The sequence below is a fragment of the Anabrus simplex genome, chromosome 1, assembly GCF_040414725.1.
Source record: "Anabrus simplex isolate iqAnaSimp1 chromosome 1, ASM4041472v1, whole genome shotgun sequence".
In the NCBI taxonomy this organism is placed as follows: domain Eukaryota; kingdom Metazoa; phylum Arthropoda; class Insecta; order Orthoptera; family Tettigoniidae; genus Anabrus; species Anabrus simplex.
This window is the reverse complement of record NC_090265.1, coordinates 1,763,464,426-1,763,488,302: the sequence shown is the minus strand read 5'-3', so window position 1 is coordinate 1,763,488,302 and position 23,877 is coordinate 1,763,464,426. Positions and strand designations below refer to the sequence as shown.

The 23,877-nt window shown below is 37.1% G+C and overlaps 1 protein-coding gene across 1 annotated transcript in view; it reads left to right on the top strand.

Annotated features, from left to right (window-relative positions):
• LOC136864409 (uncharacterized) overlaps positions 1-23,664 on the top strand; it is a 139,999-nt gene extending 116,335 nt beyond the window's left edge. Inside the window, exons 7-8 of the mRNA XM_067141368.2 lie at positions 1,887-2,032; positions 21,910-23,664. Coding sequence (XP_066997469.2) covers positions 1,887-2,032; positions 21,910-22,356 — 593 coding nt within the window. The 3' untranslated portion in view covers positions 22,357-23,664. The remainder of the gene's footprint in view (positions 1-1,886; positions 2,033-21,909) is intronic.
• Positions 23,665-23,877: the final 213 nt, after the last annotated feature.

Sequence of the window (23,877 nt, the reverse complement as noted above, 5' to 3'; positions counted from 1 at the left end):
CAATGAGGTGTGGAGACACAAACCAGATGGCCGCCAGTAGTTTTCCATGGTTATATAACAAAGTATTCTTTCTCTATTCATAAGTTATTAACAAAAAGGACATCACACACACTAAATAAATGCCCCATTTATAACCAGCTCTTCTGGATCAAAAAGCAACGCCGGAATATGGATTTTATTAATTCTCACAGCGTAGACAAGTTGGCCATGCTGATTTAAAGATAGCTCTTATATTTCGATTCGAAAAAGTTCGCCTCTCCCGCTTTTCTTGAACATGACGTGGGGGTGACTTCTCCTAAGTTCCGTCAACCCCACCCATGATGTCACAGGCTTCAATCTTCCGCTCGCATACCACTGGACAAAGAAAAGGTTGCGCAACATATCGCAAATACAGAAAATTTTCAGAAATAAATTTTAAAAATTGGTTCATCTCTTGCAATGATGTTGATATTTATGGATTTCATAATTTCTCTCCTCAAAATAGTGTTATGTCTGCAATTTAGATTACCAGACTTGACCAGAGGTCCTTGGATCATGCCCCTGTCGGGTGCAATAAACTGTATCAGTTCTTCTACCTTGCCATTCACTGATGATACCGATTCTTGTGATGTCTGGTAGCCCACTTCTCACAGTTCCCCCAGAGCACCGGGAACTGCGCATCACGCCCTAGCATTTTCCAAGGCCTCGATTCACTCGCACTTGTTTTATAGGCTGTTTCTATGATGGGTTTGCCATTCCCAAAGACATTTTATTATCTTCTGCCAGGTTCAAATTAGGCCACCCCTAACATGGAGTCAGTCTCCTTTCGTAGCCGCTCCTCTGGAGTACAGACGCTACAGGTTTGCCCCCTTCCACCATCTCCACCGTACCGAAGTCCACCTTCTCCACCGTAAATGCTGTTGTGATCACTCGTAACCCTGAGCTGGGACCCATACCAGATGTTACACACCGGGTCAGTGTGCTCTGGGACTCACATAGGCAGGGGTGCCACTCCCTGGGTAGGGCTGCCTCCGAAGAAGGTTCCTACCTGCTACCTCTAGGTTTAGTTTAAACTTTGTTAATCTTTTAGGAAATTAGTGTTATTTATTTAAATTATATTAGTGGTATATAATGTTTTATTCACTCATCTGTAATTGGGCAAATAACCTGTTGATGATAAATAAATCTATCTATCTAAATATGGAAATATAAAATCAAACACCTCCACTCTTCCATAAAAGAAAGGTAAAATATAAATGTCACTGAACCTTTTGGAATGCAAAATCACTAGTTAAACTTCGTTCAGTACTCTGATGAAACATTGTAATTGTTATGCTGCCACATGTTGGTGGGAGACAGTTTTTGCCTCTGTAGATCCAGAGTTTTGGCCATGAAAGGCTATTATAGCAGTTGTATAGTATTATTTGAAGTAATTCCACATACTGTATATGAGTTGACTATGTTTGTAAGGACAGGAGATATTATAAGTAGAATTTTGTAAACAATATAAATTTGTTAAGGATAAGCTGTGTTTTTAATAGAAGCTGTGTGTTTAATAGAAAAAAAAAGTGTCAATTGTATAATACTGTAATCTAGGAAAATGTCTTCTTCTCTTAATTTAATTTTAGTGCTTGATAATAATGTGTTTTAGTGTACCATTTGCCACCGAAGTAGACACATCATTTGCAGATAGTGATGTTTCAATACTAGGTGATAGGCTTCTATGGAAAAATGCTTATTTTGTTTTTGATTTTATATGCTGATATCACACTTCATCCAAAAATGTCGGTTAGGCCACTATTGCTCTGCTTTGTTCACTTTTAAAGTGAGTAGTCATCTTACAATATCATGAAATATAACAGTTTTACAAGAAGTATTTGATCAATCTAGTGCATTATTATTTACAGCTAAGCCACCTACTGTTCTCATGGTCTATGAGAGATCTCGTCAGACTCATTTGGATGCCATGGTAGCCTTAGCTGATTACCTGAGGACCAAATGTTACATTGATGCCCGAATAGATGAAACGGATGTACATTTAACTGACTACATGGTATGTAATTTATTTATATATATCTCTCTCTTTGTGTATCTAAGTTACTTAAAACGTTCTAAGGCAGTTGCAAAGTGAGTAGTAGAAAATGTAATGTCACTTCACTGCTGTCTTGTCAAATAGCATGGTGGCCTGTCTGTGCTTGTAAGATACAAGGCAGCAGTTCATTTCTGATGGAGGTAGTGCCCTACTAATACAGCCAAAGATCCTGCAATCAGCTTGGCTAATTCCAAAACTTTGAGAGTTTCTCAGTGAGAGACATTGTCATCATTAGAGCCCAAATTTATATGTAAGATCAAATAGTAAAATCTGCATCCAAATATATGGAGAAAAAAAATGCAGCATAAAATCCAAAACCAGATCAATTAAAATCAAATACAGTAGAAGTCCGCTATAGCAAGTACGGCATATAACGAGAACCCTGTTATACCGACAATATTTTGCTGTCCCTTCAAAATTCCTATATTAAACTGTGTATTATCCTTCGGTTATAGCAAGAGCCCTATCACTGACAAATCCGTTATTACGAGTGATTAAGAGCGCGCGATTTTTTCGTAATCGATAATTATGCACCCCAGTGATTATGTTGCGTGCAATCGATTATCTTCAGTATCGTTTCCTCGCTATGTTCACTAGCGAGTTCTCTCGTTGACATTCGAAGGCGATGTCAGAATCTGTTAGTAATACCTGTCGACTGCTGTTCCGTAAAGAAAATTTGAAATGAAGGAGAACATATTTTTGTAATAAATCCGTAAATAATGTGTCCGATAACAGTTCTTAACTCGTTAAAGATAAAGGCTGAATAAACGATTGCTTAATTTTAATGCTAAATACTGCAATTATGTAAAAATGGGATACACCTCGAGTTATGGCAGAGTGCATAATTGAATTCACAAGTTAGTTTATATTTTCTTGCATCTGGTTAAATTACGGAAAGGTTATTATCATGTAAAGTTATAGCGAGAAAGTTATCATTTCTCTACTGGCGCTTGAAATATGTTTTCATCATATGTATAGTACAGTTAAGTTAGGATAGGTGACGCTGTTTGAATAAGTAAACAACGTTTGCCACAAAATGCGATCGATCATCTTTGGTACGGTATAGTTTTCACACTGTGCATTTGCGAGCTCTCTCGTCGACATTCGAAGGCAATGTTGGAGTCGATTAGTAATACCCAACGACTGCTATTCTCTAAAGAAAATTCAAAATGAAAGAGGGTAACAAGTTTTCGTAATAAATGCGTAAATAACATAGCCGATATCAGTTGTTAACTCGTTCAAAATAACGGCTGAAGTAAACGTTTTAATTTTAATGTTATATACTGAAATTAAGTAAGAATCTCATACACCTCAAGGTATGACAGAATACATCGCTGATTTCAGAGGATAGTTCATATTTTCTAGCGTCTAGTTAAATTTCAGAAAGGCTATTCACATGTAAATTTTAGCAAGGATAACGCATTTCTCTGCATGCGTTTCAATTATGTTTTCATATACGGTTAAGTTAGGCGACGCAATTTGTAGAAAGAAACTCTGGAGTGATCACATATTTCTCCGAATCCAAGATGACGTTTTTTTCCCTCGGAATCTCATGCGAAAAATCAAGGGTCATCTTGCATTCGCGACCTAACAGTAATGAGTACCACTGGCAACTCTCGCGGTAACCACGCTGCTTCTTTTCAACCCCGCACGCGCACTTTATTATACATTGCTAGCCGTGACAGCCGGTTGTACAGTGCCTGTGTGTAATGTCACTGGATTTCGGGAAATAGTGAAGAGAGAATGACATTCTCTTAGCCTCTACAAAAACTTTTCTCAAATCTGCAGAATTACATCAAAACATGCGAGCCTTCGATTTCTTAGAAAGGCCACGGCTACTCAGTGGCAGAGTTATAACCCGTCTACTGTACCTGACTCTTAGTAAAATTAAATTTCATAGACAGCAAGAATATTTTCGTGATGTATAGTCTTAAAGATACGTGGAGCAGGTATTGCCGGCAAATTTTCAACAGGTTCTTGTCGATGATATGATGCCAATTTTAAATTAATGGTTATTGAACACTCGGAAATGTAGAATAATTGTGCAGCCGCCAGAAAATATGGCATAGGCCTAACTAAAGCCAATATTTGGCGTCGACATGAAGACAAAGATAGAGAAACTGCATTCAGTGGTCCGCAACAAGGACACTTTAAAGAAGTCGAAAATGAAATTGTAAGGTACCGGTATGTGCACAAAAAACACAATGGCGGAAAGGCCATACCGTGACACCATAAACTCATTCATTGACCTTCAACATCGCTAGCTGCTGAAGTTGGCTGAACCCGGCAAGCGAGACGTGCATGTAGCGGTAGCCGGTTATATCTGACGCTGAGTCAAAGTACCATAACAGTTTTATAGACAGCAATATTTTCCTGACGGATCGCCGTATTGAAGAGGCGCATGGACTAGATATTGCCTGAAAATTTTCAACGCGTTCTCTTCGGTATTATGATGCTAATTTTAAATTAGTGGTTATTAAACCCGCAGAAATAAATGCGGCATAACGAAAGCCACTGTTCAGCGTCTGAAATAGTATAAAAACGTGTACTGTACAACAAAGGCATTCATATGATTTTAAAAAGCACTTTTTGAGCCTGATTTAAATTTTTGAAGAAAAAAGTGGGGATCGTCTTGGATTTGGAGAAATACGAAATTGTAATTTTTTCAGTATGAAATTAAACATACACTTTCACGTAGTATCGCATTTCGAGAAATAACAAACATGCAAGTCGTACTGTGGATATCATCCGCGATAACGCACATTTTGAACAAACTGATTACTGTTTCATACCGATTTTAATGTGTATGGGGAGTTTTCCGACTTGTATACAAAAATCGGATATAACGACAATCTGCTATAGCGAGTAAATTTTCCGCTGTTGTGAATCTCACTATAACGGACTTCTACTGTACACTGTTTGTTTTGTGGGAAATCTTACCTTATTCATAGTATTCTAGTATATAAGCCAGACAGTTGAAATTACTATCTATAAATTAAAAACTACATCAAGATTGCGACAGTAAATGTCCTGACATTGACGGGAAAGACAGAAGAACTGGTTGACTTCATGAAAGAAAAAGATATAGCCAAACTTGTACTGTGCGAGACCAAGAAGAGGGGTACGGGAGAGATTCTTCTGAAAGAAGGATACAGGCTGTATTACAGCAGAAGACCTGAAGCAAAAAATGGAGTGGCTATCATACCCAGAAAAGAAATCCAAAGAATATGTGGAATCTGCGAAATGCATCAGCGATAGGATGACGGTGATGAGACTCCAGATTGAAAATGGCATGAAAGATCTATTTCAGTTGCATGCCCCACAAACAGGTTGCATTGATAAGCATCTAGAAGACTTTTCAGAGGAAGTGGAGAGACAGATAGAAGATAAGGAAGTGCTATTAATGGGAGATCTAAGTGCACAAGTTGGAATGGAAAGACAAGGCCAAGGAAAGGGTCATTTGGATATGGAAATGTTAATCCAGAAGACGAGTTGTTGGTGGATTTTTGCATGAGGAACCAAATGATTGTTGGAAACACCTGGTTTAGGAAGGAGAACAGTCAGAAGATTACAAGGCATGGTTGGGGAGATAGACAAACGAAAACCATCAGTGATTATATATTCATAGAGAAAGAACACCAGAAGAACCTTTTAGATGTTACAGCCATGCCTGAAGAAGCCTTTGGTGGAGATCATAGAGTTGTGATAGAAAAACTGAAAGTGGAAAAGATTGAAAAACTCCCATTAAGAAGAGAGAAAAGAAGTATGGAAGTAGGAGTAAAGCATACATGAAGAATTTCAAAGGGAAATAACACCCTTGGTACCCAGGACGGAGATGGGGAATGTTGAAGATGAATGGAAAAGATTTAAGGAAGCACTGGTTAGATGTGCAGAAAAGGTATGTGGTAGAACATCAGGAAATGTGAAAGACAAAGAGAGACATTGGTGGGATGATAGGGTAAAGATAAAAGTGAAGAAAAAGAAAGTGGCAGAGAAAGCATGGAAAACATCTAAGACTGAAGAAAGTAGAAGAAAATATGTGGAGGCAAAGAATTTGGCCAAGAAAGTAGTGGAAGAAGAAAAGTTGTGCCTCATTCACACAGAAATTTAGAGATGATATGCAGGGAAGCAAGAAATTATTGTATGGTATCTTAAGAAACAAGAAGAGAGAGCAACTAAACAGCAGATTTGTGAAGGATGAAGGCGGCATAATACTAACAAAGCCAGAAGAAATAAGGAATAGATGGAGAGAGTATTTTCAGAAGTTGCTGGACGTAAGAACTGATGACAGTCATTCAGTGGACGACCAGGAAAGGCTATTAGTTGATGAAGAAATGGATAAAGAAATTATAATTAATTAAATTGAAATGGCAGTAAGAAAGATGAAGAATGGAATGCTGGAATAGATGAAATTTCAGTGGAATTTCAACGCAGCTGGAGCTGTAGGCCTGCAGTGGTCATATCAGGTTCTCAGGAATGTCTGGGATAATAAAGAGGTTGCTGAGAATTGGCAAAAAGGAATAATCATTCCAGTTTTCAAGAAAGGCGATAAGAAAGTATTGAAGCACTACAGGGGAATTACTCTGATATCCCATGTTGCTAAGATAATGGAGAGGATACTGGAAAGTAGGATAATGTTGCGGGTTGAAAATCAGATAGAGGAAAATCAGTTTGGTTTCAGAAGTGAAAGGTCATCAATAGAGCCCATTTTCATTATGAGACAACTAATGGAAAAGCAATGGGGGTATGTGAATGATATGGTGATGACATTCATTGACATTGAAAAGGCATATGACAGTGTCCCCAGGACTAAAGTTTGGGACAGTCTGGTGCAAAAAGGAATTGGACAGGGATTAATAAAAATGATCATGGCAATGTACAAGGAATGTTGTAGTTGCATGCGAACACAATTTGGCAGGTCAAGTTGGTACAAAATAATTAGTGGGCTGAGACAGGGAAGTGTTTTGTCGCCAATCCTATTAACAATAGTAATGGAAGACATCATGAGAACACCAGAGGCAGCATATGGAGGAAGAGAAATGAACATGATGTTATTTGCAGATGATATTGTGGTTTGGGAAGAAGAGGACATGAATGTTCAAGAACAGTTGGATTTGGTGACTGGGAAAATCAAAGAATGTGGATTGAAAATAAGTGTAGAAAATAGTAAAACTCTTGTTATGAGTAGAGGGGAGAAAGAAGGGAAAGGTCAGATTAGAGTTGCAGACAAGCCGCTGGAAGTAGTGGAGACGTTCAAATACCTGGGGAGTGAATTAATGGAGAATGCTCGATTGGATGCTGAAATTAGTAAGAGGATTCAAGCTGGAAGCGGTTTCTATCATAGTGTAGAAATCATGTTTATGGGACAAAGATGTGCCAATGGAAGCAAAGGAAACTATGTACAAGATGTATTATGTACCCATAACAACTTTCGGAGCAGAAACTTGGACAATGTCAGAGAAGGATGAGAATCGAATACAGGCAGCCAAAATGAAGTTCTTGAGGAGTATGATACAGAAGGGTAGAAGAGACAAAATCAGGAATGAGAAAATCCCGGAAGAAGTTGGAGTGGAAAAAATGAATGATAGAATAGAGAAGAGCCGACTAAGATGGTTTGGGCACATAAAGCGAATGAGTGATGAAAGAATTTATTTAAAGATATGAACTTCATTAATGTTTCCGTACTGAACTGAGATCGATAGGATATCTATTAGGTTCAACCTTTTGAATACTAATTAGGTACATTTTTATGTTACAAATACCTTTTATTTAACTTTGGGACCGGTTTCGAACAAAATCTCAGAAAAAAACTAACATTCTATTTGATTTTTTAATTAAAGTATTTAAGTATTTTAATCTTCCAAATAGGAGGTCAATATTTTTCGCAATACACAGTACCCTATCACGTTACAAACCCTCACTACATTGTTCACAAGACCTACCTTAAACCTACTAATCCCCTAACAAGATCTTTTTCTTCCCCCCATCTTCCTCCCCTCCAGACCTACCACATTTTATATCTCCTTCTCACAAGACTAACATCATTTTGCACTGACTGATTTCATATTCATCAGTATTAAAATTTTATCAGGTATAAATTACAAGTGACTCAAATAAGTTCTCGACGCTCTGGTTGACGCATATCGTGTGAGTGTGTCACTGCACCAGATTTAATTATTAAGCCGTTAATCTTCTGTCATGACACATAGTGTGAATAGTCAGTTACAGATTATGTCTTTGCTTATATATTGTGATTCATTTTATGGCTGATGATGACATATATGTCAAAACCGGTCCCAAAGTTGAATAAAAGGTATTTGTAACATAAACCGTACCTAATTAGTATTGAAAAGGTTGAACCTACTAGATATCATTGATGAAAGAATGCCAAAAAAGGTGATGGGAATGGTATTTGTACCATTAACACATACCTAATAAGTATTGAAAAGGTTGAACCTAATGGATATCTTATCATTGATGAAAGAATGCCAAAAAAGGTGATGGGAATGCAAATGCAAGGAAGGAGAGGCCACAGACCAACACGATCGTGATGGAAGGACACAATCCAATGCAGTATTAGAGAAAGAAACCTGGACTGGGACACAGTTTTGGAGGAGGAGTGGTGGAAAGACCAAATAAAGTGGAGAGTTGGATAATGGGAAATGATGATGATGATGATGATGATGATGAAGAAGAAAGTAATTGGAAATTCTAAATGAACTATTAATATATCTTATGAATAAAAGTTCCACTTTCCAGTGTTTATATGCATTGTAGGCGTTTTCATGAAAACAAAATTAAAAAGTAATCACTTTTACATATAACAATAATAAAATTTATCAAGTCTCCAATTTGTTCAAAAGAAGAAATTTCACAATTGCCTCTAAAACCAGTAACACTATTTCTCTAATCTTCTATAACACAAGTTCAGTTAATGGTTTTAGTAAATTCTCAAATTCAGGAGTGTATGAACTGAAATGCCCACGATGCAAAGCGAGCTAAGTGGGGCAAACCAGAAGAAACTTTAGTATCAGCTATCAGGAGCATTTTAATGCTAAAAAATATAATAAATTCTCGGCCATGATCTTGCATATGACTGATTACAATCATTCCTTTTCATCTTTAGAAGGAGACCTTAATATTTTACATAGCAGAAGCAAAGGCATACTACTCAGTACTTTCGAGAACATGTTTATCCATTTAGACCAAAAATTCAACCCTACGAGGAATCTTAACAAAATTTCTGAAAAAAGGAGCATCTTATTTATAGATGTTGATTCCCATAGGGAACTTGAAATATCCGTCCCGAATGAGTAAATTTATAATACCAATATAAACGGTCTGTTATTGGACATTATAAAATTTTCCAGCTAACTCATTCCTGGTTGCCAGCGTTTTGCCCTCGTGTGCTAGGTTGGGCTCATCAGTTGGTACCTAGCACACCTACCAAGACGCTGGCTAGTGCATACCGTGGAGGCCACTGGGTAGGCTACTTGGAGCTACTGGCATTGCCAATGCACTATGAGAGACTTTGTCTCTTTACCAAAAATTGATGCCTGCTTGGCTATTGATAGATAGTTATATATTATTAAATTTCCTATCATGTATATCTTATACATTTGTACCGTACCAGCTATAAGAGATATTCATGAATTTGGAGTTTTCTTGCTAAGTCCATATCAGTGCTGAGGTACAAAAAATGGGTGAACAGAATTTAATGAAAATCGGTATGTAAAGTCGGGGAATAAGGAACTACAGTCTACGCTATAAATAATTTTATTCACGCTGTTCAAAATGGTAGTTTAGAGGAAGGTGCCAAAAATTAAATTTGTTATTAGGCCTACCTATCTTATTGGTCATATCGAAAAGTACTACATAACAAAAGTTATAGAGAGTACAATTTCTGATTATTTTTGTCTTATTTAGTTTTACCGTAGCAAATATAATAATATGGTGATTAAATTGTGAATATGATTATAAGAATGAGAAAAAAGTCATAAAGGAATGATCTCTTGAATAATAACACAAGAGGGAGTCATGAAGGAAATAAGGACCCGCTTTACATTAGATGCTGTAATATCACAGAGTCGGAAGAAAACTTAATGTGAAGGCCTGCAAATAGAAAGCTCATAAAATTGATCAACAATAACGTTACATTGACCATTGTTTGTTGTGATGTGCTTTGTGTATTCCGCTGCCATTTTACTGCTCCATATCTAGTATAACAGCCTGCCTGAATATTGTTAGGAAGTAGCTGGGGAGTTAGATCTCTCTTCTTTAACATGCCATTCCTCTGATTACATTTTCTGATACTACTGGTATGTAACACACTGGATCATCATAGTATTCCAGCTACTCGATCCCTACTCTGAGGCAGTGATTGAAATGAGTAGTGTGCACACTTAAACGGAATAACCATGAACCTACCACGCTGGCGTAGCAGGGGGAGAGGTGATACTCCCAGGTGGCGCGTAGCGGGACTTGAGCGAAATTAAATAGCTCTCAGGGACCAAACATACATGGGCGACCAAGGGATGATCGAATTAGATCCATGAGACTACTTGTAATTAGTACCACCACGTGGAGAACACCATGAGTCGCTTTTACTTGCGCTTAGTACCAGTATGTCAGGGTTAGTTTTACAGTACCTATGATTAGTACCACTATATGAGCGACACCATGGGTCTGCGTTGCCTATGATTAGTACCACTATGTGAGGAACACCACGGAATAGTAAAAGTCCCTGTGATTAGTACCATAGGTTTGCGTTGCCTGTAAATGGCGCCGCAATGTGAGAAACACCATAGGTCTGTGTTACATGTGCGCATTACATTACCTGTGAGTAGTAGTACCATAATGTGTGGAATACCGCGAGTTTATGCTACATTTGATTAGTACTGCAAAATGACAAATACCATGGTTCTACTTTCCTAGCAATAAGTACCATTATGAGAGGCCGATGACCTGGATTTTGGACCCCTTTAGACTACAACCATCATCGATTCAGAATTGTGCTCTAGAAGCAGTCCCTAGGTCAGTAATACTATTGTTTAACGCTAGTTTCTGGGAATGTGAGGCATTGCGGGTCGGATCCACTGATTGTTTTTAATTCGTATCCATCCATTCATTCTTCATCATTACGTTTTGAATTCTCGTTAGTGGATGATTTCGGGCTTTTAAATTGTCATTACATTTCGTCTCATTTAGTACCATTAGGGGCCGATGACCTAGATGTTACGCTCCTTTAAACAACAAGCATCATCTTAAATGGAATAATGACACAGGAGTGTTCGCGGCTGTCTGCAGTCTGGTCATTCTAGCTCTGAAACTTCCAACTGTTTGATCGACACCATAGTACTTTTCTTTAAAAGTGAGAAAATGTGCTGTTTTTCATTTTATCAAATATTTCATATGACAGCATTACTTTTAATCGTGACATTTGTACTGATGTCATTATTATGACCTATGTTGACTTCAGTTGGGAAAACTATAAGGACAGTCTTTCTGAGAATTCCATAGCGAAGCGCGGGTACAACATCTAGTTATTTGATACAAACAGCATTGCGCTTTGCATAATCGCTCGGGTACTTGATGCAATATATTAATCTATGCATTTGCTAAGTAATGGCATCAAAGTGCATGACCGATTCACACGTGTGGAGCATGAGTTCATACTATTTTCGGAAGGCTTATCAGAGACTGATCATCTCGCTTACATACTTCCTGTGAGGTAATAGAGTAGCCTAGTATTAGCAACAGTCGGGCTTTGAGACAATAAGTGTTATAAATATATCATAGTACTGTTTGCGCAAGACATGTAGAATAAGCAGTTTTGACCAATTTTATCTCCTGATTTTTCCTGATTTTGGGTGTTGTGAAGTTAGCAGGTATGCATGCTGTCGCTGGGCTGTGTAATGGGAAGTGATGAGTCAACGGGAGGCAGATAAGCTGGGCGCACCTGCCAGCCAACCATTGAGAGAAACTGACTCTATTACAGTGTTTATGTTATTCGTCAGCCCTCCTGGTGGCAGTGATCATTAAGGCATCAAATTTATGTGGTCTGACACCATGGTTAGCTGGCTCGAGTCCCGATAGTCAATAAAATTTCACCATCGGAATGTTGGCCAGCAGGGTAGGAGAGGTGGTGGTAGACATTTTCTAATCACTAGATAGCATGTCAAAAGCCTGGATTCAGTTCCAAACCCCTCTGTATTGCTCATATGGAGTGAGGGCACATGACGCTGTTGAATATGATTCATGTGTCAGATGAGGACGTAAAGTCTTGAGCAGACCCCAGTTTCACCCTGTCCCTTCGTACTATCATATATCACATCATTCATCTCATTAACTCCTCTGATGAGGATGTCAGAAAGGGCATGAAATTGTAAAAACTCAATATGAAGATTCATCTCTCTTTATACCCGACCCTGTAGACAAAAGGGACAAGGGTTGGACATGCATTTATATTATTCGTCACTAATCGTAGGTTATGAATTTCATTATAGTCCGTATTGACAGTTGATCACTATCAAATGATAGAGAAGGGTCCACCTAATTAAATAACTGGAGGTTCAACCTATTCAATACATTTCTATTTAAATGGGACCGGTTTCGACCTTAGTCTAGGTCATCATCAGCCATAAAAAACATGTAAAATGTTTAAGAATGTTGGAGGTCAGTTTTTCACTGTTAGGCACAAAGACACGACATCACATTCTGTTCTGCACAAAGTCACAACATTAACAATCAACTTGCGAAGATCAAAAAGGCTTGAATTCGCAGACGAACAGATCTGTAGAAGAAAGCCGCCAGCTCCCGGTGACTACGTAGCACACTCAAGGTCACGCGCTGTGGCCAAACACCAAAGTAGAGTGGAGAAAGTTTCGAAGGTCCAGAACCTGTCACGGCTGCGGGAAGCCAAGTGCGTATATAAAAGTATACGATGCCAAGTAGTATAACCGAATGAGCACCCGTACTCCAGCTAAGATCTTGGTAAACAGTTAACTTGAAAAAACAATTGTAGAGAGAAGAAAAAAATGTAGTAAAAAGCGCAATATCAGAAAACAAATGAAAACTTATATGCACAGTGCGCTATTTTAAAAAAATTTTTAGGTTATGATTGAAGTAGTCGAAGTTTGCGCAAGACAAAAATTTTTGAAAGAGGAGAATAAATTAAACGAGGAAGAGTGATAGTGAAATAAGAGAAAGAATAAAAGAAATTGAAGTTAGATGGTAATGAGGAAAGATAAGATAGGGAAATGAAGGAGGGGTAGTTTAAGGTGGGTTAGGAGGGTGGGTTATTGGAGGTAGAAAATGTGGGTAGGAACTATGTAAGACATGGAAAATAGAATTGGGGTTTTGGAATTTGGAATTTTTGAGAAGAAGAATTAGGAAGTCAAAAAGGATATTGGGTTTTTCAGAAATGTCGTTTAAATTGAAGTTAGGGTTGAAGTACTGGTCAATGTGGATAAAGCAGTTTTCAGTAATGTTTAAGAGGGGGCCTTTGTTAATGATTTTAAGTATGTTTATGTCATTGTCAATAGTGGTGAAATTATGTTTGGAGTCTTGTATGTGCTGTCCTATGGCAGAGAATCTGTTGTATTTAATGGCGTTGACATGTTCAGAGTACCTGATATTGAAGTTGCGGCCAGTTTGTCCGACGTAGGAGGAACTGCAGTTGTTGCATTTAAATCTGTATACACCAGATTTAGAAAAGGCATTAGACTTATTTAGAGATTTAGAGTTGTGTAAGATATCAAGACTTCTATTGTTAGTTCTAAAAGAAATTTTCATATTATGTTTTTTAAAGATATTAGTTATTTTATAAGCATCCTGAGTAAAAGTGAAGGTGGAAAAAGCAGTTGGTTTTATTGTGTCTTTAGATAAAGTGGTTTTTGGACGGTGTTTGAATTTGTTGATGATGCGGTTAATGAAGGAGTTGTTAAAGCCATTAAATTTAGCAATGTTGCGGATGGTGTTTAATTCATTATTTAAATCTTTTTTGGACATAGGGGTGTTGAAGGCACGAAAAATTAAGCTGTTATAAGTAGCACGTTTATGAGCTTGGGGGTGTGAAGAATCTTGTCTTATTGTAGTTGCTGTTTGGGTTGGTTTTCTGAAAATTTTGTAAGATAAAGAAGAAGGATGTCTAGTAATAGTTAGGTCTAGAAAATTAAGAGTTTGGTTGTGTTCTGATTCGAGGGTGAATTTAATGTTAGAGTCTAAGTTGTTGAGATGAAGAAGTGTAGAGGCTGCGTTGGTTGATTCCTCATTTAATATTACCAGTGTGTTGTCGACATATCTCGCCCAAAAGAGGATGTTGGAGAAATTATTATTATTATTAATTCTTGTGTTTTCTAAGAAGTCGAGGTAAATTTCAGCAAGAATGCCAGAAGCAGGTGAGCCCATAGCCAAGCCATCTTGTTGATAAATGGTGTTGTCAAAGGTAAAATAATTATTGTTGAGAACTAATTTTAAAATAGACATGAAGTCTTGAATTTCAAGTTTACTTAGGTTACTGAATTTGTTTAGGTTGTTGTTTATAATGGGGAATAATTTTGGAATTGGAATACTAGGGTACATGTTGACAATGTCAAAAGAATGGAGAGAAAAATTTGGTTGGATTTCAAAATTTTTTAATTTGTTGATTAGATCAGAAGTGTTTTTGATAGATTTGTTGGATAAAAATCGATAATTTTTTAGTAAAAATGTTTGGATGAATTTAGAAGTGTTGTATAGGGGACTGGGTCTGTAATTGATAATTGGACGGATAGGAATGTTAGTTTTGTGAATTTTAGGGAGGGCTTTGGCAGTGGGTAGTCCAGGGTTCATGTTTATTAGTTTAGTTTTTTCTTGATCTGTGAGGAGAAAGGAAACGTTTTTTAAAGTATGTTTGAGTAGGCGTTGGATTTTTGTGGTTGGGTCTTTTTTTATTATAGAAAAAGAAGGGTCACTGAAAAAGTTTTTGGTTTTATCTAAGTAGTCAGTTTTATCCATTATGACAGTAGTGTTGCCTTTATCAGATTTGGTGATAATGAGATTATTGTCATTGATTTTCTTTTTAAGATCTGAAATGGTTTTATTATCTTTAATTAAATTATTATTATTATTATTATTATTATTAATAAGAGAAGTGTTTTTGTTATTGTTAATGAAGATTTTTTCAAGTTTCCTTTTTACTTCATATCTGATTTCATCTTGTTCATCTGTTGGCATTTTGTTAATGGCTATTTCAGATTCAATAATTAAATTGGTGGCTACATTGAAAGTGTTAAGATTGGGCCAATTGTGTTTGAAGCCCTTCGAAAGGATTGAGTTTTCATCATCACTCAGAGTTGTTCTAGATAGATTTACGATGGGAGGATGGAATTGTTCAATAGTTTTGGAGGGTGTGTTACGGTTCTTAAACTGGAATTTATGTGAAGAAGAGTTGTTCTTGAGAATTTTGAGTTTCTTCTCAAGGGTTTGTTGTTTGATTGACAGTACATGAAATAATTTATCGTCTACTTGAGTTAGGAAGAGGTTCCATTGTGCACTCGGGAGAAGATTAGCAATTTCTAGATGTGTTTCGTATAATCTGTTGTTTAAAAATGATTTTTTCTTGTATAAGAAACGAATTTCGTTTTTTAGCCAAATTTTGTTGGTTATTTTTTGGGTTTTTAACATGTGAGGAGAAGAAATGTTTTTTCTGGTACAACTTTGAAGAAATTTGGGGGTAAGATTGTAGGATATGCATTGTTTCAGGAAGTCGATGTCTTTTCCTAATTTAGCGATCTTGATCTTAAGGCCCATGTAAGAGAAGGCTTTTTGTTTAGCTTGGTTAGCTTGTGCATTTAAAGATAAAAATTTCATTGTTCCGTATTGAAATTATTGATGTTAAAAATTAAATAACTGGAGGTTCAACCTATTCAATACATTTCTATTTAAATGGGACCGGTTTCGACCTTAGTCTAGGTCATCATCAGCCATAAAAAACATGTAAAATGTTTAAGAATGTTGGAGGTCAGTTTTTCACTGTTAGGCACAAAGACACGACATCACATTCTGTTCTGCACAAAGTCACAACATTAACAATCAACTTGCGAAGATCAAAAAGGCTTGAATTCGCAGACGAACAGATCTGTAGAAGAAAGCCGCCAGCTCCCGGTGACTACGTAGCACACTCAAGGTCACGCGCTGTGGCCAAACACCAAAGTAGAGTGGAGAAAGTTTCGAAGGTCCAGAACCTGTCACGGCTGCGGGAAGCCAAGTGCGTATATAAAAGTATACGATGCCAAGTAGTATAACCGAATGAGCACCCGTACTCCAGCTAAGATCTTGGTAAACAGTTAACTTGAAAAAACAATTGTAGAGAGAAGAAAAAAATGTAGTAAAAAGCGCAATATCAGAAAACAAATGAAAACTTATATGCACAGTGCGCTATTTTAAAAAAATTTTTAGGTTATGATTGAAGTAGTCGAAGTTTGCGCAAGACAAAAATTTTTGAAAGAGGAGAATAAATTAAACGAGGAAGAGTGATAGTGAAATAAGAGAAAGAATAAAATTCACAAAACTAACATTCCTATCCGTCCAATTATCAATTACAGACCCAGTCCCCTATACAACACTTCTAAATTCATCCAAACATTTTTACTAAAAAATTATCGATTTTTATCCAACAAATCTATCAAAAACACTTCTGATCTAATCAACAAATTAAAAAAATTTTGAAATCCAACCAAATTTTTCTCTCCATTCTTTTGACATTGTCAACATGTACCCTAGTATTCCAATTCCAAAATTATTCCCCATTATAAACAACAACCTAAACAAATTCAGTAACCTAAGTAAACTTGAAATTCAAGACTTCATGTCTATTTTAAAATTAGTTCTCAACAATAATTATTTTACCTTTGACAACACCATTTATCAACAAGATGGCTTGGCTATGGGCTCACCTGCTTCTGGCATTCTTGCTGAAATTTACCTCGACTTCTTAGAAAACACAAGAATTAATAATAATAATAATTTCTCCAACATCCTCTTTTGGGCGAGATATGTCGACGACACACTGGTAATATTAAATGAGGAATCAACCAACGCAGCCTCTACACTTCTTCATCTCAACAACTTAGACTCTAACATTAAATTCACCCTCGAATCAGAACACAACCAAACTCTTAATTTTCTAGACCTAACTATTACTAGACATCCTTCTTCTTTATCTTACAAAATTTTCAGAAAACCAACCCAAACAGCAACTACAATAAGACAAGATTCTTCACACCCCCAAGCTCATAAACGTGCTACTTATAACAGCTTAATTTTTCGTGCCTTCAACACCCCTATGTCCAAAAAAGATTTAAATAATGAATTAAACACCATCCGCAACATTGCTAAATTTAATGGCTTTAACAACTCCTTCATTAACCGCATCATCAACAAATTCAAACACCGTCCAAAAACTACTTTATCTAAAGACACAATAAAACCAACTGCTTTTTCCACCTTCACTTTTACTCAGGATGCTTATAAAATAACTAATATCTTTAAAAAACATAATATGAAAATTTCTTTTAGAACTAACAATAGAAGTCTTGATATCTTACACAACTCTAAATCTCTAAATAAGTCTAATGCCTTTTCTAAATCTGGTGTATACAGATTTAAATGCAACAACTGCAGTTCCTCCTACGTCGGACAAACTGGCCGCAACTTCAATATCAGGTACTCTGAACATGTCAACGCCATTAAATACAACAGATTCTCTGCCATAGGACAGCACATACAAGACTCCAAACATAATTTCACCACTATTGACAATGACATAAACATACTTAAAATCATTAACAAAGGCCCCCTCTTAAACATTACTGAAAACTGCTTTATCCACATTGACCAGTACTTCAACCCTAATTTCAATTTAAACGACATTTCTGAAAAACCCAATATCCTTTTTGACTTCCTAATTCTTCTTCTCAAAAATTCCAAATTCCAAAACCCCAATTCTATTTTCCATGTCTTACATAGTTCCTACCCACATTTTCTACCTCCAATAACCCACCCTCCTAACCCACCTTAAACTACCCCTCCTTCATTTCCCTATCTTATCTTTCCTCATTACCATCTAACTTCAATTTCTTTTATTCTTTCTCTTATTTCACTATCACTCTTCTTCGTTTAATTTATTCTCCTCTTTCAAAAATTTTTATCTTGCGCAAACTTCGACTACTTCAATCATAACCTAAAAATTTTTTTAAAATAGCGCACTGTGCATATAAGTTTTCATTTGTTTTCTGATATTGCGCTTTTTACTACATTTTTTTCTTCTCTCTACAATTGTTTTTTCAAGTTAACTGTTTACCAAGATCTTAGCTGGAGTACGGGTGCTCATTCGGTTATACTACTTGGCATCGTATACTTTTATATACGCACTTGGCTTCCCGCAGCCGTGACAGGTTCTGGACCTTCGAAACTTTCTCCACTCTACTTTGGTGTTTGGCCACAGCGCGTGACCTTGAGTGTGCTACGTAGTCACCGGGAGCTGGCGGCTTTCTTCTACAGATCTGTTCGTCTGCGAATTCAAGCCTTTTTGATCTTCGCAAGTTGATTGTTAATGTTGTGACTTTGTGCAGAACAGAATGTGATGTCGTGTCTTTGTGCCTAACAGTGAAAAACTGACCTCCAACATTCTTAAAAATTTTACATGTTTTTTATGGCTGATGATGACCTAGACTAAGGTCGAAACCGGTCCCATTTAAATAGAAATGTATTGAATAGGTTGAACCTCCAGTTATTTAATTTTTAACATCAATAATTTCAATACGGAACAATGAAATTTTTATCTTTAAAGGGTCCACCTATTCAATACCATATAGTATCTTGTATACTATTATATAGTATAGTGTTTTATGTAATATAAGACACTATACAAGTTAATGGTATTGAATAGGTGGACCCGAATAGGTGGGCCCTTCTCTACCCTTTGATAGTATTTGTCACTAAGTCAGACAGTAGATTCACTTCCGCTTTGGGTTTCCTCACCCTTGATAGGTGCAATGCACGTTGCATTACCTTGTTACACAGCGACTCGAGGCACATCCACATTTTTGCCATGGCTGCTGTAAACTCGTAGACTTATCACATAGAAGTACCCATTTCTTGATTGTCATCATCATAATTTTTCAGCTCCAGTTTCCCGGGTGTGGTGTACAAGCACTTGCCATCTCTTCCTGTCTGCATACATCTTCTGTTCCAGGACATCTTCCCATTTGAGACCTCTCTCCTCCATATCTGATTTCACTGTGTCCATCCAGCATTTCCTTGGCCTTCCCCTTCACACCATATTGATCTCCCATTGCCTATCCAAACACAGCTGTAGCAATTCTGGTATAGCACCTTCACTTTCAGGTCTTGCAGGCATTCCCAGATCTTGTTCCAAGGAACACAGTCATAGGCATTTTCAATGTCCTAAAATGTAATCACAAGATTCTTTCCCTGTTCCCAGTAATTTTCTTATAAGCATCATACCTGCCAACCCTTCCGATTTACCCGGAAACTTTCCGATTTTTAACTCGTCTTCCGGTTTTCCGATTTATTTTTATTTCTTATTTTTGACCAATATAACCTCCAGTACGGTCAGTACTCTTCCCCTAGGACAAATTCTTATGTGCTTGTTTAATTTACACAACCTCATTTTTAAGCATATTTACCGGTATTTGATGCTTTATTTGGCGGGCGGATCATCAGTCGCCTTCATGTATCGTATTTCCCGCTCACTACAGCAGCGTGTGTGCTGTTCAGGTGGGAATTCGGGACGGCAATCGTCCTACGAGTCAGAGAAGGTCATGCGCACTAGCGACCGCTAGGGACTCCGTTGGTCGGGACGAAAGAGTGAGTTTGTTATTGTGTGGTTCGCGCGCTCGTTTCTGTGCGTAGTTTCATTGGAGTTTTAGACCATGTGTTTCTTTCTTGCGGTTCTGTGCTTTTCCCCCTGTCGAAGTCATATGTTAATAATGTACGAGACATATTGATCTGTTTTGTATGTGGTAGTTTCGCGTACTTCAGTGCTTTTGTGTTGATCAGAGTTCATAATTCTAATGACTTCAATGTATTTCAGAGAGTTGTGTCGATGACAGTTTGTGGTAATGCCATCAATGTAGCCAAATACTGGTCACAACTTGTGTAAATAATGTATATATAGTGTAGATATTTTCATGTAATACTTCCTTTCTCCTTTTTTTATTTTTTTACAATTAATTTGTTCATATGTCTTTCATTTTGTGTGATTAACATACTTCATATTTTTATTATTTAATTTTTTTGAATTGTATTTGAATTGATTTCTTATATATTGGTACCTCTGACACAAATAAATAATAAATAGTTTGTGGTATTTTCTCTTCACATGATGACTACAAAACATAACAAACGTTATCTCCAAGTGTTCAGGGATACCTATAAAACTGAATTTCTGTTCATTTTACAGTCTAATAAAGGAAACTATTATGCATTTTGTTCCGTGTGTCGATGTGATATTAATATCTCGCATGGAGGGAAAACAGATATTGTAGCTCACAGTCACATAGAAACACAAAGCTGTCTCGAGAGGAACAAAAAATTAAGTAAATTTTTTTGTAGGTGGGAAGGAAGATGATGCAGTCACTCGAGCAGAATGTTTGTTCACGGCGTTCATTGTTGAACATAACCTTGCATTGTCTTGTTCTGATCACGCAGGGCCATTGTTCAGAAAGATGTTCCCAGATTCAGACATTGCGAAGAAATATGCGTATGCTAGAACAAAAACATCTGCCATAATTAATGAAATGGCCCGTGATGCAGATAGTAAGGTGATTCAAACTTTGAACCTTTGCGATTTCAACTGATGGTAGCAATGATAAAGACAGTAAGCTCTGTCCTATCGTCGTCTCGTTTTTCAACAAATAAGATTGAAAATCGTTTGCTATCCATGGAAAATTTGGAAGGCAATTCTACTGGTATTAATATTGCTAATTTGCTCCTGGATGTTCTGAAAAGATATGACGTTCCGATGGCAAACTGTATAGCTTTTAGCGCAGATAATGCTCCTGTCATGATGGGAAGAAAAAACGGTGTTGCTGCTAAACTAAGAGAGCAGTGCGAAAACATTATTATTATGGGATGCCCATGTTATTTGATTAATTTGGCTGCCATGAAGGGTGCAGACTCCCTTCCTGTCAAAATTGATGAGATGCTAATTGATATTTATTATTATTTAGACAAAAGCTTGAAGAGAAAAGATCATCTCAAAATGTATCAAGCTTTGTACCAAACTGATGTTAGAAAAATGTTAAAGCATGTGTGTACACGCTGGTTATCCGTGGGGAAATGTTTGGAAAGATTGATTTCAGAGTGGGAGCACTCTATATAGCCAATTTAAGCCTCATATTCCAGCTGCCTTTATCATACCCAAGGACTTCCCATTCTGCATGTTCTTTAGTGGTGTTTCGACTTCAAGCCATGTTAATGGGGGTTTGTTTTTCTGGATTTCATCTGTCAGTTATGTGATATGTTATGATCTTATGAACAAAATTTTGCAAGACACATTGCATAGTCAGGGCTGTTATGAATGTGTGGATTTTGGCCCACCGAGAGGAACTTGTCAGTCAACAGAGATGGTGACTAGTGTGGCCGAAGCCAAGTGTGAGCTATGCTTGGTTTTGGACAAAGGCCAAAAGTAACTCAACTCCCTGTATTATATTTTTCATTCTTATTGATCTAGTTCTCCTGTTATGTCATTTTTGACCATTTTACCCTTATAGCATCTTTATTCATACAGATAATATAAATTTTTCTGTAATTTTTATCATTCCTTTCCACAGGATCCTTTTGATTGGTGTCAAGAGGCATTCGCTGAGGCTGATGCTGTGATGGTACTTTCATCGCCACCTCAGGTTTTGAAGCACGAAGTAGGAAGACATCGCAATTTAGGTGGTGTTGGGCTGAACCTTCTGGCAGAACATTTCTGTGATAGTGATAAAATATTCATCTCTGTACTACTTTCATATTGCAGTGAAGAAGATATTCCAATCGAGGCGAAAAATTTTCGACGATTCTCCTTGCTGAAGGAACTGAACGAAATGGTGTGGTTCTTACATCAGAGGTCCAGATATCCTGGGCTTTCAAGATTTAATCTCTTATCAAAATGTTTGACACCTAGTAGGAAGATGAAGTTTTCTTCTCAAGGTACAAAACTCCTACGTGCTTTTGACCGTGCGGCTAAAGATGTCACAGAGCCTTCGTCATCTGCTGCTGAAACTTATGTCTGAAATGAATTAGAAAGCCTTCCTGGAATTCAGACCCGGAGAATTTCCTCCAGTGGACAATGATGAAAACATTATTTATCCTCACGATCATATATATTTATTTATTCATTTACTTACATGTTGAAGTCCAAGTTATTGTCTATGTTAACCGTTTCATTATAGTTGCCACATAACCTATAGAGTGGTGAATGTTTGTGGGCGGTCGTCAGAGCTTTTTCAGTCCTAGACGTGCTGCGTTCTCTTGAGTGCAAGTGAGGTATGCGAAAATTCAATAGGGACAGTAAGTACATATTATCTATTTTATTGTTTAATCATTTATGCAGGTACTTGGCATTGATAATTTTTCGCTGAATTTCAAGGTGGGTCATTCTGACACTGGTTAGTAAATTTTTGTATGGCACCATAAATGGGTACCAGCCATGTGTTTGGTAATGTAGGAATCTTGCAAAACGTTTTTGTACTCTTTCGATTAACTTAATATATTTATCGAACCTTGGATTCCATACAATGCTAGCATATTCCAATTTAGTTCGTACAAAGGCATTATAGAGTGCTATGATGAAATTTGTTGTCCTGAACAGTTTTGTGTTCCGTATGACAAATCCCAATGCCTGGTAGGCCTCTCCTGTCACTGTGTTTACATGAGCTGTGAAAGTAAGACCCTTGTCAAGCCAGACGCCAAGGTCACTGACTTGGTCAACTTCCTGCATTGCGTTTGCACCCAGCTTGTATGGAAAGATAGTTTATTCTTTTTCCGGGTGAATGACATTGTTACACATTTTGAGACGTTAAATTTTAGTTTGTTCTTGACTCGACATCAGAATACCATCAAGGTCTTTTAGTAGTAAGAGACAGTCTTGTGATGAGCTAACTGGTCTGAATATTTTTAAGTCATCGGCATAAAGGAGACTTGGAATTTTTCCATGTTTAGGCAAATCATTTATGAAAATCACGAACATAATTGGGCCCAGGTTCGAACCCTGAACGATTACCGAATTTACATTGCATTCTATTGAGGAATTTCCAAGACACTGGACATATTGTTTTCTATCAGATCAGTACTAAAATATTTGAGCATATTTCGTGAGAATCCAAATCTAAGAAGATGTACAATATTAGAAGGATCCACCTTTCAATACTCCGTTGTAAGTTGAACTAAAAAGAAGTCACAACTTGTTTATTGGGACCGGTGTCGACACATTACAAGTGTCATCATCAGCCAAATAGTAAAATAGGGCAAGATATAAAGATCTTAAAACAACTAATACATTGAACACAGGCAAAAACTTAACATTGATTCATATCGTAGCAATTCAGTTAATATCCAAAACACAATGATCGCATTCAAGAGAGTAAACAGAACATCATTGTCTTGCGCTGAAAACAAATATAGTTGAAGTTCATAAGCAGGTCAAGTATGCACTTATGTAGAGTCGTTGCTAGGCAGGTCTTGTAGACATTTGTTTCTCAGGCCGAAGAGTAAAAGGTGACATAATTGAAGTCTTAGGAAAACAGTGTAGGATT